The sequence below is a fragment of the Microtus pennsylvanicus genome, chromosome 14, assembly GCF_037038515.1.
Source record: "Microtus pennsylvanicus isolate mMicPen1 chromosome 14, mMicPen1.hap1, whole genome shotgun sequence".
Classification (NCBI taxonomy): domain Eukaryota; kingdom Metazoa; phylum Chordata; class Mammalia; order Rodentia; family Cricetidae; genus Microtus; species Microtus pennsylvanicus.
The window spans coordinates 32024881-32037369 of NC_134592.1; the positions used below are offsets into that span (position 1 = coordinate 32024881).

Below are 12489 nucleotides of genomic sequence, written 5' to 3' on the forward strand. Positions count from 1 at the left end.
CGCCCCATGACAGCCACAGACTGGACAGTCACCCTTTCTGCCCTTGTCCAGGAGAGGGGAGCCACACGTTCCCAGGGCCACACTGGAATCACCACGCTGGCTGGCGCTCTGAGCCAAGCCTGCTGCTCCCTCGAGACCCTGCCACACAGCTACATCAGAGTCCTGTGCCCTTATCTCAAGAGTCCCCACTTCAGAGACAAACCTACTTTTCTCAGTAGAGGCTGCCTGCCCTCCCGCCCTCCCTCCCTCCCTCCCTCAGCCATGATCCCCCCTACTCCTCTCCCCCCCCCCCCCACACCAAGCCCTCCCCTCTCAGTCTCCATGCCTGAGAAGCTATCTTCCCCAGAGGAAACGGAGTGAAGGGGTGGAGGAGAGAGCATGCCTTCTCTTTTCATTCAGCCATGCAGCAATGGGGTACACCAGGGCAGAGTATAGAGAAGGCCCGTGGGAAGCTAAGAGCTAGCAAGTATGAGAAGCCATATTGGACCATGCAGGACAATAAAACTAATGCTAAGGTGGCACATATAACCACATGCCGGGTAAACTGAGGCTCATGGGGTTCTGTAGATGGATTTGGCAGCTGCAAAGGCAGAAGTGGCCAGAGATGTGGGAAAACAGCCAGGGAAAAGCCCCAGAGAGGAGGTGCGCACTAAACAGGCAGCCAGCGGGGAAGGGGATGCACCCTCCCTGCCTTGCCCTCACCCGGAGGAAGATGGCAGGGCTGTCTGTTGCAGGGCTCCACCTCTGCAGGCTTGGACGACTGCAGGTCCCTACAGTGACCGGGCGGCCCAATGGCGCAGGTGACGCGTCGCCTCCGAGTTCCCAAACCACAGCTTTTCGAGCACTGAGGACCCAGGGTGAGAGCAGAGAGAGACCCTGAAGCCCATGAACACTCTTGAAGAAGTGGGGGGCCGTGCTCTGCACAGGCATCTGTGTGGAACCTTCCAGGGCCCCAGGAATCAGGGCCGGACAGCAGGCATCAGGAGAGGCACACACTTACTAGACTCCACACGCCCACGTGCCAGGCCTGGCCACGGAGGACAGGACAGGCCTCTTGCACACAGGGCTCGGTGGGGGGTGGCTGGTCCTTCAAGGAGCATGCTGAGGCGTGGACCAGAGACTCCTTGGCGTCCCGGCAGGTGACACTCCTCTTCCTGATGCCAGTTCCACAGGTAACAGAACACTGTAGGGACAGGCTATCAGCAGGAAGGTTCCCGGGCAGCTGGAGCCCTACCAGCCTGGCTTAGAAGGCAGATGGAGCTCTGCTGTCTTTCTCTCATTCAAAAGCCCAGAGAGGCTGAGTCACTGCTCTGAAGTCACACAGGCTGGGAGTATCATTTTATTTTTATTTATGTGTATATACGTGTGTCTCCCTGTGTGTGTGCCCCTTGTGTGTGGGTGCCTGTGAGACCAGAGAGGGAGTCGGATCCCCTGGAGCTGGAGTTAGAAGCAGTTGTGAAAAACCTAACACAGGGTGCTGGGATCAAAGTCAGGTCCTTCTAGAAGAGCAGAAAGTGTTAACAGCTGAGCTGTCTCCACAGCCTCCATGCCCCATATTTGGGTACATGAGGCAATGCTTCCCTCGCCCCCAAACACATCCAGCTCTGTCTTCCAGTCAAGACAAACCCTTTCCCACCCAGCCCTGGGATGCTAAAGAGAGGAGAACCCTGGACCAGAGTCTCCAAGTTGCGTCTCATCCCAGCTTTGGCTACATCTTCCAAGATGACCAGCAAGGTCCCTTCGCCTCTGAGGACCTATGTAAGCTTCCTCCCACATGGACAACAAGCCTTTCAGCCCAGGCCTGCTGCTACCCAGGCCCAAGACACAGCTCCTAGTCCTCGGCAAGGCCTCACCTCTCCCCAGGGCTCCACGCTCCAGGTTGCACAGCGCTGCAGGTTACAAGCCTGTGTGGCAGGAGGCTTCCCAGGTAGACCAGCACACTGGATCTCCTCCGCAGCTTCCTGGCCTCCAGCCCCATCTGAGGAGATGCAGTAGACAGGGCGAGACTGGAATCCACCCCCACAGGAGACTGAGCAGGGTGTCCACGGTCCTACCTTCCAGCTGACAGGAAATGGAAACAGGTAAGCCTGGGGCAGGAGCGTGCAGCTCCCCAGCATGAAGCGCACTGGGGGCCCACCACACCCCTCCCAAGAACTCTGTGGAGAAACCACCAGCCAGGCCCTCCTAGGCATCCCCTAAAGGGTCTAACAGACAGCCTGGCTGCTGCCCCTCGGCTTTCGTATCTGTGCCCCAACTCTTCCTTTTCTCCTCCTCACTGGGTCCTGGCATCCCAGTCAGATTCCATCCCTTGCCGTCCTGTGTGGGGGCATCTCCAGAACGGCTCTGCTCCTTGTATGTGGAGAAGCCCTGCCTGGCTGGGGGTACAAGGGCCAAAGGAAAGGGAAGCCCCAAACACACCATGCAAAGCCAAGCCCACCACCGTCTCACCAGGCCAGGAGAGTGAGGGTACCAACACCAGCCCTCCAGGAACCCCCTGACCCACGGATTACCTGTTCCTACACACATGCTGGGCCCCAGAATGGCGCCATGCTCCCGGCCGGTGCAGGAAAGAGATCCTTCGTGCACGAACAAAGGCGTTTGCCAAAGTCTACTGGCCCTTTGGCCAAATTTCTGCCTCACCCCTAGCCATCTGTGTGAGGCCCCTGCTGCCTCAGACAGGGACCCTCTGGCACTGTCCCCAGTCCTGCTGCTCCCAGCCTACGCATTCTGCTTCTGTGAGGAGACCCAGGAATGGAGAGAACGCTCTTGGGCCTCATGCTCAGGGACAGCTGTCGCCTGGTGTGAAGAGCGCCCCCTACCCACTCTTCGACCCTATGCCTAAAACAGTTTAGGAGCGCCCCTCCCTCCCACCCAGGTTCTTGGGCTCCACCATAGGTGGAAGGGGCTGACAAGGCCTCACCGCTTGGTCTTTGGACAAGGATGAGGATTACAGGAACGTCGGTGGGCTGGCCGTGGCTGGTGTTGGCACATGTGGTCCGGGTAGGCCTCGTTGTCAACGGTACAGAACACCAGGCGAGACTGGTGACCTGTGGGGGGGGGGGGGGCAGAGCCACACAGAGGTGCAGGTAGACCAGTAGTCTCCAGTCAGGCACCCTTCGGGACTAGACCCATAGCTAGCCCTGGGTAAGTCCCACGCGTCCTTCTGTGGCAGGTACCACCATCATAACCAACTTACAGAGGAGTACAAGGAGGTTCAGAGCGCCTTAGGGGCAAGTGAGAGACCTTGGTCGGCAGCGGGCAGTTCCCTCCTAGGGGAGTTCCTTTATCCTGGCAAAGGTTGCAGCCCTTCATGGGGACGGCTAACCTAACTGTCCCCTCCCCCAGGCCCTCGTATTTACCTCCTCCGCACTCAGCGCTGCAATCGCTCCAGGAACCGTGGCTCCAGCTGAAGCCTTGGCTGAGGTCACTCAAAGGCAGGTAGTACTCATAGTGCACGCCGGGGTTGGGTTCCTGGCTGAGGAGCTGCAGAGAGACTTCGCTCAAGTCCCCGGGCCGGGCCCTCGGTAGCCAGGGCAGCTCCCCTGGGCAGGGTCACCTCCCTCTGCACCTCACTCACCTCGATGATCAGGGGCTCTGAGGTGGGGCCCCTTGCCCGGAGCCGCTCAGGGGCCAGGTCCCCCTCCACGCCCCTTTCGTACTCCAGGACTGTGCTGGCCACTGGCAGAGCCTGGGCTGCCTCAATGGTCCAGTGCCCGTTGAGGTAGTACTCTCCATGGACGCTCTTCACGGCTGTGGAGACCCCGCTTGTCAGGGGACATGGGACAGCCAGTCACCTCTGAGCCCCAGACTGCCCCGTTCCAAACCATCTCTCACCCAGGAAATTTCTGCTGGCCGCAGCTTCCTCGATGCGAATACTGGTGGCCCCAGCAGGAATGATGAAGATTTGGTTGTAGCCTGATCGGGACAAGAGTCAGGTGAGGGGTGCTGGTTTGTTCCTGGTGGGACTTCTTGGGGACAGCGCTTTACACAGGTTGTGGCGGGGTGGGGGTGGGTGAGACTCTAGACACCTGACGTCATTAAGGGGAAACAGAGGCAGCATGGGGGCAAGGACAAGGTGGGGAGGGCTGAGAGTGGGCATCCAGTATCAGCAGTGTGAGATTAGAGAGGTACAGCCAAGGTGAGGGAGGGGCACAGGCGCTGCCTTGCAGTCACATGACCTGAGTCAGACCCGCTGAGCGCCCTGAGATCCCTTGGCCTCAAGCCTTGGTCAGAGAAGGTGACAGGCGAGCCAAGGCAGGCCACAGACCCCTTCAGAGCCCCCTGTGTGATCCCACCTCTGCTGAGGTCATCGGCGTCAAAGGTTCCTGTGACCGGGTAGCAGGTGGAGCCATCACCTCCACACTGCAGACACTTGTCCTCCTGCTTGGTCGAGTCTAATTTGTGATCGCAGCCAACAACCTTCAGGGAGGGAAAGGGGAATGAGGGCAAGATGAGAGAGGAGAGACATGGACGGACAGCTCAGGCCTATCCCGACTCCTGCTAATCACTCCCAATCTTCCTCTGGAGGTCACGTCTCTCCCGGTTTGGATGAAACTCCATAAATGTGGGTTTGGGCACGCCCAGAGGGTTGTTTCCCTCCTTCCTCAGAGAACGGCTCAGGTGAGCGCAGGCTAGCAGGCCAGGGAGCTGGGGCCCTGGTAGCTGACAGGCTGCTATGTGAGAGGCTTGGAGCTGCCATCTTGTGGCAGGTTCATGGGAAGAGCATGAGCCTGAAGCTGACTCAGAGGAGAAAGCAAGAGACGGAGAGAGAAATGGCCTGCAGCTGTCCCTTCACATTCGGTTGGGTTTGGTTGAGGACAGCCTTTAGCCATCTAGAGTTTCTCTCATGAGGTTAGTGTTCTCTGGGGCAAAGTTGAGGTGGTCAGGGGACAGCTGTAATGACCGCATTGCATTCTGGGAGCTAGTGGCTCAAGAAGCCACCAAAGCTTCTGACAGCCACTTGGTCCTGCTGGGGCTGGAAGACACCGGGCATAACAATCCCCAGCCAGTTTGGAGGCCGGGCAGGGGCATAACTCACTCGGCAGATGCCGTCCACACAGACGTCCCGCTTGCCGGGCTCGCAGGGTGTCCCGTCCACCACGGCCTCCCTGTGCTTGTAGTAGAAGTTCTCCCCCTTGGGAATGCAGTTCAGTTCACACTTGTTTGGGGCTAGGTAGGCGAGAGGAGAAGGCTGACATCATCCTGACCCAGAAGTGTGGCTTCCCATTGGCTCACATAGTTGAACACCTGGTCCCTAGCTAGTAGCGTTGTTTAGGGGAGCCTTCCAGGAAGAGCGTTGTTGGGGGTAGGCTTCAAAAGCTCAGAGCCTTGCCCACTTCCGGTTTGAGTTCTCAGCCAGATTCCCACTCCAGCCCCAGTTATTATGGACTTGCTGTCTGGAGTCATAAGCCCAAATGAACTCCTTCTGCGAGCTACCCCTCAGTCTGGAGTCATAAGCCCAAATGAACTCCTTCTGCGAGCTACCCCTCAGGGTGTTTAGCACAGCAACCACAAAGTAAGTAACACCCAAATATCTGTTGAGGGCTGGGTGGACAAGAGGGGAAGCCGAGCTCCTAGCACATGGCCTTGTAAGAATCCCCTAGGGAGGTGTGGGCAGCAGCCAAAAGTACACTCTTGCCAGGAGAGGGGTTTACAGCAACCCCCCAAACAGCAGAGAATCCCACCCCTCTCCCAGGGAGAAGGAATATTCTCGCAAACCTATTTGCATCTTGGAGATCAATCAAGTCGAGCAGCAACCTCTACAAAGCTCCATTCTTTATATTATTGCTTTATTTTGTTTTGCTTTTTTCGAGACAGAGTTTCTCTGTGGAACATCCCTGGCTGTCCAAGAACTCACTCTGTAGACCAGGCTGGCCTCTAACTCAGAGATCCGCCTACCTCTGCCTCCTGAGTTCTGGGATTAAAGGCATGCACCACCACCTGGCAATTTTGTTGCTTTGAGGTGAAGTCTCTACACAAGGATAGCCTTAAGGAATGTGCACAGTGGTGCACACCTTTAGTCCCAGCAAGCGATCTCTGAGTTGGAAGCCAGCTTGATCTGTATAGTGAGTTCCAGGACAGACAGAACTACATAGGGAGACTCTGCTTCCCCTTCCAAAATAAATCCCAAACCAATATGGCCTTAAACTCCCTGTATGTCTCAATGACCTCAGAGAGCCCCAAAGTGCTAACAAGATCATCATCCTGTCTACAAGACAGCCAACCCTATAATCTTTTAAGATTAAAAAATAAAGATTAGGGGCTGGAGAGGTGGCTCAGAGGTTAAGATCACTGACTGCTCTTCTAGAGGTCCTGAGTTCAATTCCCAGAAACCACATGGTGGTTCACAACCATCTGTAATGAGATCTGGTGCCCTCTACTGGCGTATAGGGATAGATGTAGGCAGAATACTGTATACATAAGTAAATAAATCTTAAAAAAAATAAAGATGAACTATTTGTTTACATGTGTGCATTCATGTACATATGAATGCAGGTGCCACGGAGGCCAGAAGTGGGCATGGGATCCCTCAGGACTGGAGTTACAGGTGATTGTAACCTGACATCTGTGCTGGGAACCAAACTCGGGTCCTTGGTAGGTCAAGAACAAGTACTCTGAACAACTGACCCATCTTTCCACCCCTCATATCATCATCATCACTGTGCACGAGTGTGTGTGAGTGTGTGTGTGTGTGTGAGTGTGTGTGTGTGTGAGTGTGTGTGTGTGAGAGTGTGTGTGAGTGTGTGTGAGTGTGTGTGAGTGTGTGTGAGTGTGAGTGTGAGTGTGAGTGTGTGTGAGTGTGAGTGTGGGTGTCGCAGGTGGGGGTAGGAGGCTAGGAGAAGGTATCAGATTCCCTGGAACTGGAATTATAGATGGTTATATGCTGCCTGACATGGGTGATGGGAATCAAACTGGACATCAGTGTGCAGAGTCTCTAGGGATCATTTGCAGAAAAAACAATGACTTTTCCTGAGGCTTGATTTTTTTTTTTTATGTTTAGTTTATTTTTAGGCAAGGCATCACCAAGTAGACCAAGTTGGCTTCAAACTCCTGGAATTCAACAGGTAGCCCAAGCTAGCCTTAAACTCCTGACGCAGGTGTGTGCCACCACACTTGAAATTTGGTTGTGCTAGGCCCTTGCACACACTAGAAACCCATTCTGCCATGGAGTGAAACCCTAGCTCCTAAGATGAAGGGTTAAGTCAGCCCCCTTTAGAGGGCGGGGTTTGCCTCAGGCGAATGCCTGCCAATAAATGGTGCGCGGAGAGGCGGCTCGCCCCTTTTTTCCTCCCTACCTGTACTACGCTGGAACTTTGGTTCTGTAAGTTTAACATTAAAGTGGTAAATATTCTTTGATATCTGCATTGCCTTTATTTTGTGCAGGTACACTAAGACATCTTTTGGCTATTCTAAAATGATTCAGATTCATACACAGCGGTGTTATTTTCCTGAACCCCACCCAGCATTTCCCCAGACTACATGGGGTCTGGGTAGATGGGTACCAAGTTCTTTCCTGACTTTGGCAGTCATGGCCCCAAGCAGCGCCATGCCTCCATGCGGCCCCTCACTCCACACCTCTGTGGGAACAGGGGGGAAGCTTCATAACTGAACAAAGCTAGGCCGGAGACAGACACACCAAAGCTTCAATTCTGAAAACGCATATGGAGGAGAGAAAAGGCCCGAAAGAACTCACACCACGCTCATTACTGGGTTAACGCGGGACAGGTCACTGTCCAAGTGGCAAGGAGTCTTTGAGAGGCTATAACTTTCGGTGTGCTGCTCGGGAGGCAGGGGTGGAGCCAGAAGAGCAGGGTAGCACACTTACCAGCATAGTAGGGCAGCCACCGGTAGCGCCGGCCCTCGAAGTCCGTGCCGTCGAACTCTGCGCATTGCTCAGCCCGGAAGTCCCGCATGCCGTCTGGGCAGCTCTGCATGAGAACGTGGGTGCCAACGTGGGCACCAGGGAAGCTGCCATCCTGCCCTATCCACCCTCCATGTCCTGGAGCCCTGGGGTCCTGCGCCTCTATCCCATTCACCGTCCCAGGAGGAGCTACCAGCTCTCCCCCTCGGTGCCTGGCGGGTTCCCAGAACAGGATAGGATGAGGCTTGGAGGCAGGACCATGGGGAGTTGGGCGGGGCCGTGGGGAGCAGGGCCCACGCAGGCTTTACCTCGGTGTGGCAGGTGCGGTGGCTGCGCGCCGGGCCCACGCAGCTGGAGCCTCCATCTCTCCTATAGGGCAAGAGCACCAGGAAGACCCCAATGTCCCCACCCATCCCTGGGCCCTCTGCGGGGTCCCCAGATGGGCAAGGCTGGATCAAAACCCGAGGCAAGCTGAGGAGGGGTGGGGTGGAACGATGTTTGTACTGTTCTTAAACTGACTGTTCCTACCCTTGATCTGACTCCTGGCCACAAGGCCCTTGACCCGCACATACTACACCACTACTTGCGGGTTCAGTCTGCGACTTAATAATAATATTCCAGGATATTTGGAGTTTTGGTTATTTTTGTTTATTTTCTGAGACAAAGTGCCAGGTTGACTCTGTTGCAAAGGATGACCTTGTTCATCCTGCCTCCACCTTCCTAGAGCTAAGATTACTGTTACCCACTACACTTGACAGATTCTCAGGAAACAGTTCACAAAACCACCAGTAGGAGGCGCCTCACTATCTTTCCTTCGAACCCGACCACCTTCCTGCAAAGCCCATTTAAATTCTCCTAGTAAATTCTAAAATCACTTGCCCGGGGAGGGTCCTCTGCACTTGACAAAGCAGCCAAGGGCAAAGAAATCACCGCAACTAGGAACTGTGGGCTGATGGTCACTGATGGGGACGTGGACAGCCAGCCCTAACCTGAGTTTTTGCCTGCCTAGAACGGAGCAGCTCTAACCCAGTCAGTAGAGTGCGCAGACCGGACTAATCATTTACACAGGTCCCTTAAAGGCTAAAGAGACTTAATATGGATCCAGGCATCCGTGGCCTGCAGGTGAGCTAAGAATAGGATAATGGGCTGTGAGATATTGCCAGCTGCCTTTGGTTCTGTAAAACCTGCTTGCGGCTATGAAAAGGGGATGAAATGGGCTTTTTGTTACTCTATAGCGGGGAACAGCTGAGGGGAGTAAAAAAACGCTGTTCCTGCCCAGCTGTGGGTTCCATGGACAGCTGGAACGCGCACCTTTCTGATGTCCGCCTTAAAACCTCTCACGGTAACCCCCCTTCCACATGGCAAGCTGTATCGGCCATCGGTAAGAATGAATTAATTCATCTAATCTAAATTCTAGCTGAGTCTAAGTCTCTGGTTACTCCCAGAGGATTCGAAAGCCACAGCAGTCAACTCTACAAATGAAGCCCCACCCAGCCCCACCCCTATGAGCCAGGCGCCACAGGGAGGAAGGAGACGCGGCCCAGCTCCTCTCAGTCTAGGCTGAGTGTTGGAATCCGAGGTGACTACACAGGAAATATCGGTTTTCCTATACACATCATCACTCTTCCACAATGAATCTGTCACACCACGGCCCTGACGTCAGGCTCCCCACCCAGCAGCCTGCCATTCCTCACTTGCCCTCCTTTAAGGGGCAGGCAGGTTGTACACGTCCCCTCCCTACCTCTGGGAGTAACAGGGGCGCTCCCGGAAGCTGATGCCTCCTCCACAGGTCCGGCTGCAGGGGCTCCACTCGCCCCAGACGCCCCAGGTATCACTCTGCTGCCTCACATTCCGAGCCTGTGAAAAACACGGGCTGTGCCTCACCATCACCCCCCGCAGGCACACACACTTGGGACCCAGAACCCTGCAGAGATAGATGCTCCCCGACCGGTTCAAAGCACCTGGGGGCCTCCAGTACTGCCTGTTCAGGACACAGAAGCGCCACCGGGTACTCCAAAATGTTCATTGCAAACTTAAGATGCTGTCTGAAGGAATGGAAGAGCCAGCCTAGGTGTGACTGGGCTCAGTCAGCTGGGAAGAGCCTGCAGTTCCGGGGGCCCTGGGGGAGGGGCCCTGGGGGAGGGGCCCTGCAGCCAGTGCAAGCATTTGTGGGTCATTTCTAATGTGGAAGAAAGGACCCTGAAGAAAAGAGGGAAGGAACCTAGGACGAGGGTACCTCGATGTCTTGTTTTGGGCGCTCGCTACTCAGCTGTGGTCTACTCATCTAGCAAGACAACCAGGCATTCTTGGTGTCTACCAGGCACGGCCGGGAGAGCGTGGCCTGGGGGCGTGGCCGGGCAGAGGCTGTCTCCCCTGACAATGCTATGCTTGGCAAGGGCAGAGCTTGGGTTGGTGTCCCTTAAATGGAGCCTGTGGATCAGCAGACCCATCCTTTTCAAGAGAGACCCATATGGGACGGGAAAGATCACAGCAGGTCCTCAGGCAGGTGGGCCTCTCTGTCTGTTCAGAGAGTGTAACCAAGACAGGATGGATCGTCAGTCGACTCCCCTGGAGAAGAGCCACCCCAAGTCTGTTGTACCACTTCTGCTCTGAATGTGAGCTCACTTCCAGAAACTTCTATAGTTCTAGAACCTAGTGTGGGCTAGGTAGGGGGGAATTACAGTATTTGGGGTAATCTGTGGCAGAGACTCCCAAGGGTACCCCATTATTATTTCCCCCAGCCCTTATAAGAGAACCTGAAAACTTGCCTTCTTGCACAATGCTCAATACTCAGCCGGGCAGTGGTGGCGCATGCCTTTAATCCCAGCAATTGGGAGGCAGAGGCAGGCGGATCTCTGTGAGTTAGAGACCAACCTGGTCTACAAGAGCTAGTTCCAGGACAGGCTCCAAAACCACAGAGAAACCCTGTCTCCAAAAAACAACAACAACAAAAAAAAAAAACCTCATGCTCAATACTCTTGTTTCCCGTAGCTTACCAACCCCAGCCCTAAGATCCTAAGGTCTCATCTACGGCCCACAAACACAAGTGCTGGGCAGCAGTCTCTAGTACTCCGAGAAGAGACAGGGCAAATGGGCATGTCTTCCTGGTCCTCTAGCAAGCCTTTCTGCTGGAAAAGCTGCTGTAATGGCTAGGGTAAGAACAGCCCTTTAGACTGGCCAATTTCTTCGGAATGAAGGTTTCAAACAAAGTGAGGATTTCGTGAAATGAAACAGCCCTGAACTTCTGACCCCTGAGTGTTTATGCGAGAGGGAGAGAGTTAGACCTAATCTGCCTTGATGAGATTACACAATGGAAATTCATTATGGATGTGACACCTGCAGCCAGCATGCCATGGACAGGTGATACACACATTCTCTCATCTAATCCTCCCAAGGAAAGCCACGCTGAGGACCAAGCCGAAACACTCCGTGCTTCATCCTAGGACTGTGTCCCTACCTGAGATACTGGGTCCTAAGGAGCTAGACAAGGGTGCAGAGAGGCGCCGTAAGCATGTCCCGTGTGCTGAAACGCGGGTTTATTTTGAGGTTTCACTATATGTCGTCTTAGAAAATAGAACTCCCATTGTTCAGAAAGAGGCCAAGTGTGAACATAGAAACACAAGCCCTTTCCCAACGTGGGGCCTTCTGGTTAGCCAGTCTGAGGTGAGCAGGGATGTTTGCTCAAGCCTAACATCAAATATCTCATTACTCTTATTTTTATAGCCCACAATTCAAAAGCAGAGCAAACCGCACTGAACTCGCTAACCACACACAGAGCGAAGCGCAGGCCAGCCAGACCAAAGGTCTTGCTTCTCATTGTAAATCATCCACTCCTCCAGTTCCAGCCAGAACAGAACCTCCAGGCTTTCCAAACCAGTGAACCAAAATGCTCAGGTATTCTGGCAACAACATGTAAACTGGTTTTATTCGGCTTGAGTTTCTGTTTTGAAGGGGAGAGCTCCTTATTGTGTGGTCGGTGTTGGGGTAACATTCCATGCTGTGGCCCCTGTGAGCCTCAATGCTGTGTTGCCATGTGCTTGTTTGTTTTGTTTGTTTTTTGTTTTCAAGACAGGGTTTCTCTGTAGCTTTGGTACCTGTCCTGGAACTAGCTCTTGTAGACCAGGCTGGCCTCAAATTCATAGAGATCACCTGCCTCTGCCTCCCGAGGGCTGAGATTAAAGGTGTGCACCACCACTGCCCAGCTCTACCGTGTGCTAAGTACCAGGATGTGGCCCTTGTAGACTGGCTGCCCTCATTTGCCTGGCTAGTGTTGATCTTGCTCAGCGTCTGTCTGGATGCTTGTCTAGGCCCCTTGGAGCAGCAGCCCCCAGAAATCCGGCTGTTCTGGAAGGCAAGGTAGGGACAACTCATGTGTCCACAGCCATAGGGGATGCTCTGGCCACGAAGTCATCCTAGAATGTCTGACAGGGAGGGGAATGGTCTGAACTTGGGGCCCTAGAGATGCCACAGTCCTGCCAGTGCCTTTTACAGACATTCCTTGCTTCCTGTGACCAGCACCTGCAGGTAGAAGCCTCCCGCCGGTGCGTGGGTGAAGCCTAGTCTGTGCGATACTGAACCGTGCTCCCTGCACAATTTCCACACCCATCAGGCCTTGAGCCGTGAGCACG

The 12489-nt window shown here is 54.5% G+C and overlaps 1 protein-coding gene across 5 annotated transcripts in view; it reads right to left on the minus strand.

Annotated features, from left to right (window-relative positions):
• Papln (papilin, proteoglycan like sulfated glycoprotein) overlaps positions 1-12489 on the minus strand; it is a 38793-nt gene that overhangs the window by 22257 nt on the left and 4047 nt on the right. For 3 of the 5 annotated variants that reach the window (XM_075948568.1, XM_075948565.1, XM_075948567.1), the window contains exons 3-15: positions 9603-9718; positions 8170-8230; positions 7826-7928; positions 5039-5169; positions 4296-4419; positions 3835-3915; positions 3578-3750; positions 3360-3483; positions 2921-3047; positions 2511-2576; positions 1854-2061; positions 1001-1183; positions 703-844 (exon numbers count right to left, since the gene is read on the minus strand). In XM_075948568.1, coding sequence (XP_075804683.1) covers positions 703-844; positions 1001-1183; positions 1854-2061; positions 2511-2576; positions 2921-3047; positions 3360-3483; positions 3578-3750; positions 3835-3915; positions 4296-4419; positions 5039-5169; positions 7826-7928; positions 8170-8230; positions 9603-9718 — 1639 coding nt within the window. Of the gene's footprint in view, positions 1-702; positions 845-1000; positions 1184-1853; positions 2062-2510; positions 2577-2920; positions 3048-3359; positions 3484-3577; positions 3751-3834; positions 3916-4295; positions 4420-5038; positions 5170-7825; positions 7929-8169; positions 8231-9602; positions 9719-11318; positions 11372-12489 lie in introns of those variants that run through there. The other 2 variants (XM_075948569.1, XM_075948566.1) reach the window with 2 other exon arrangements.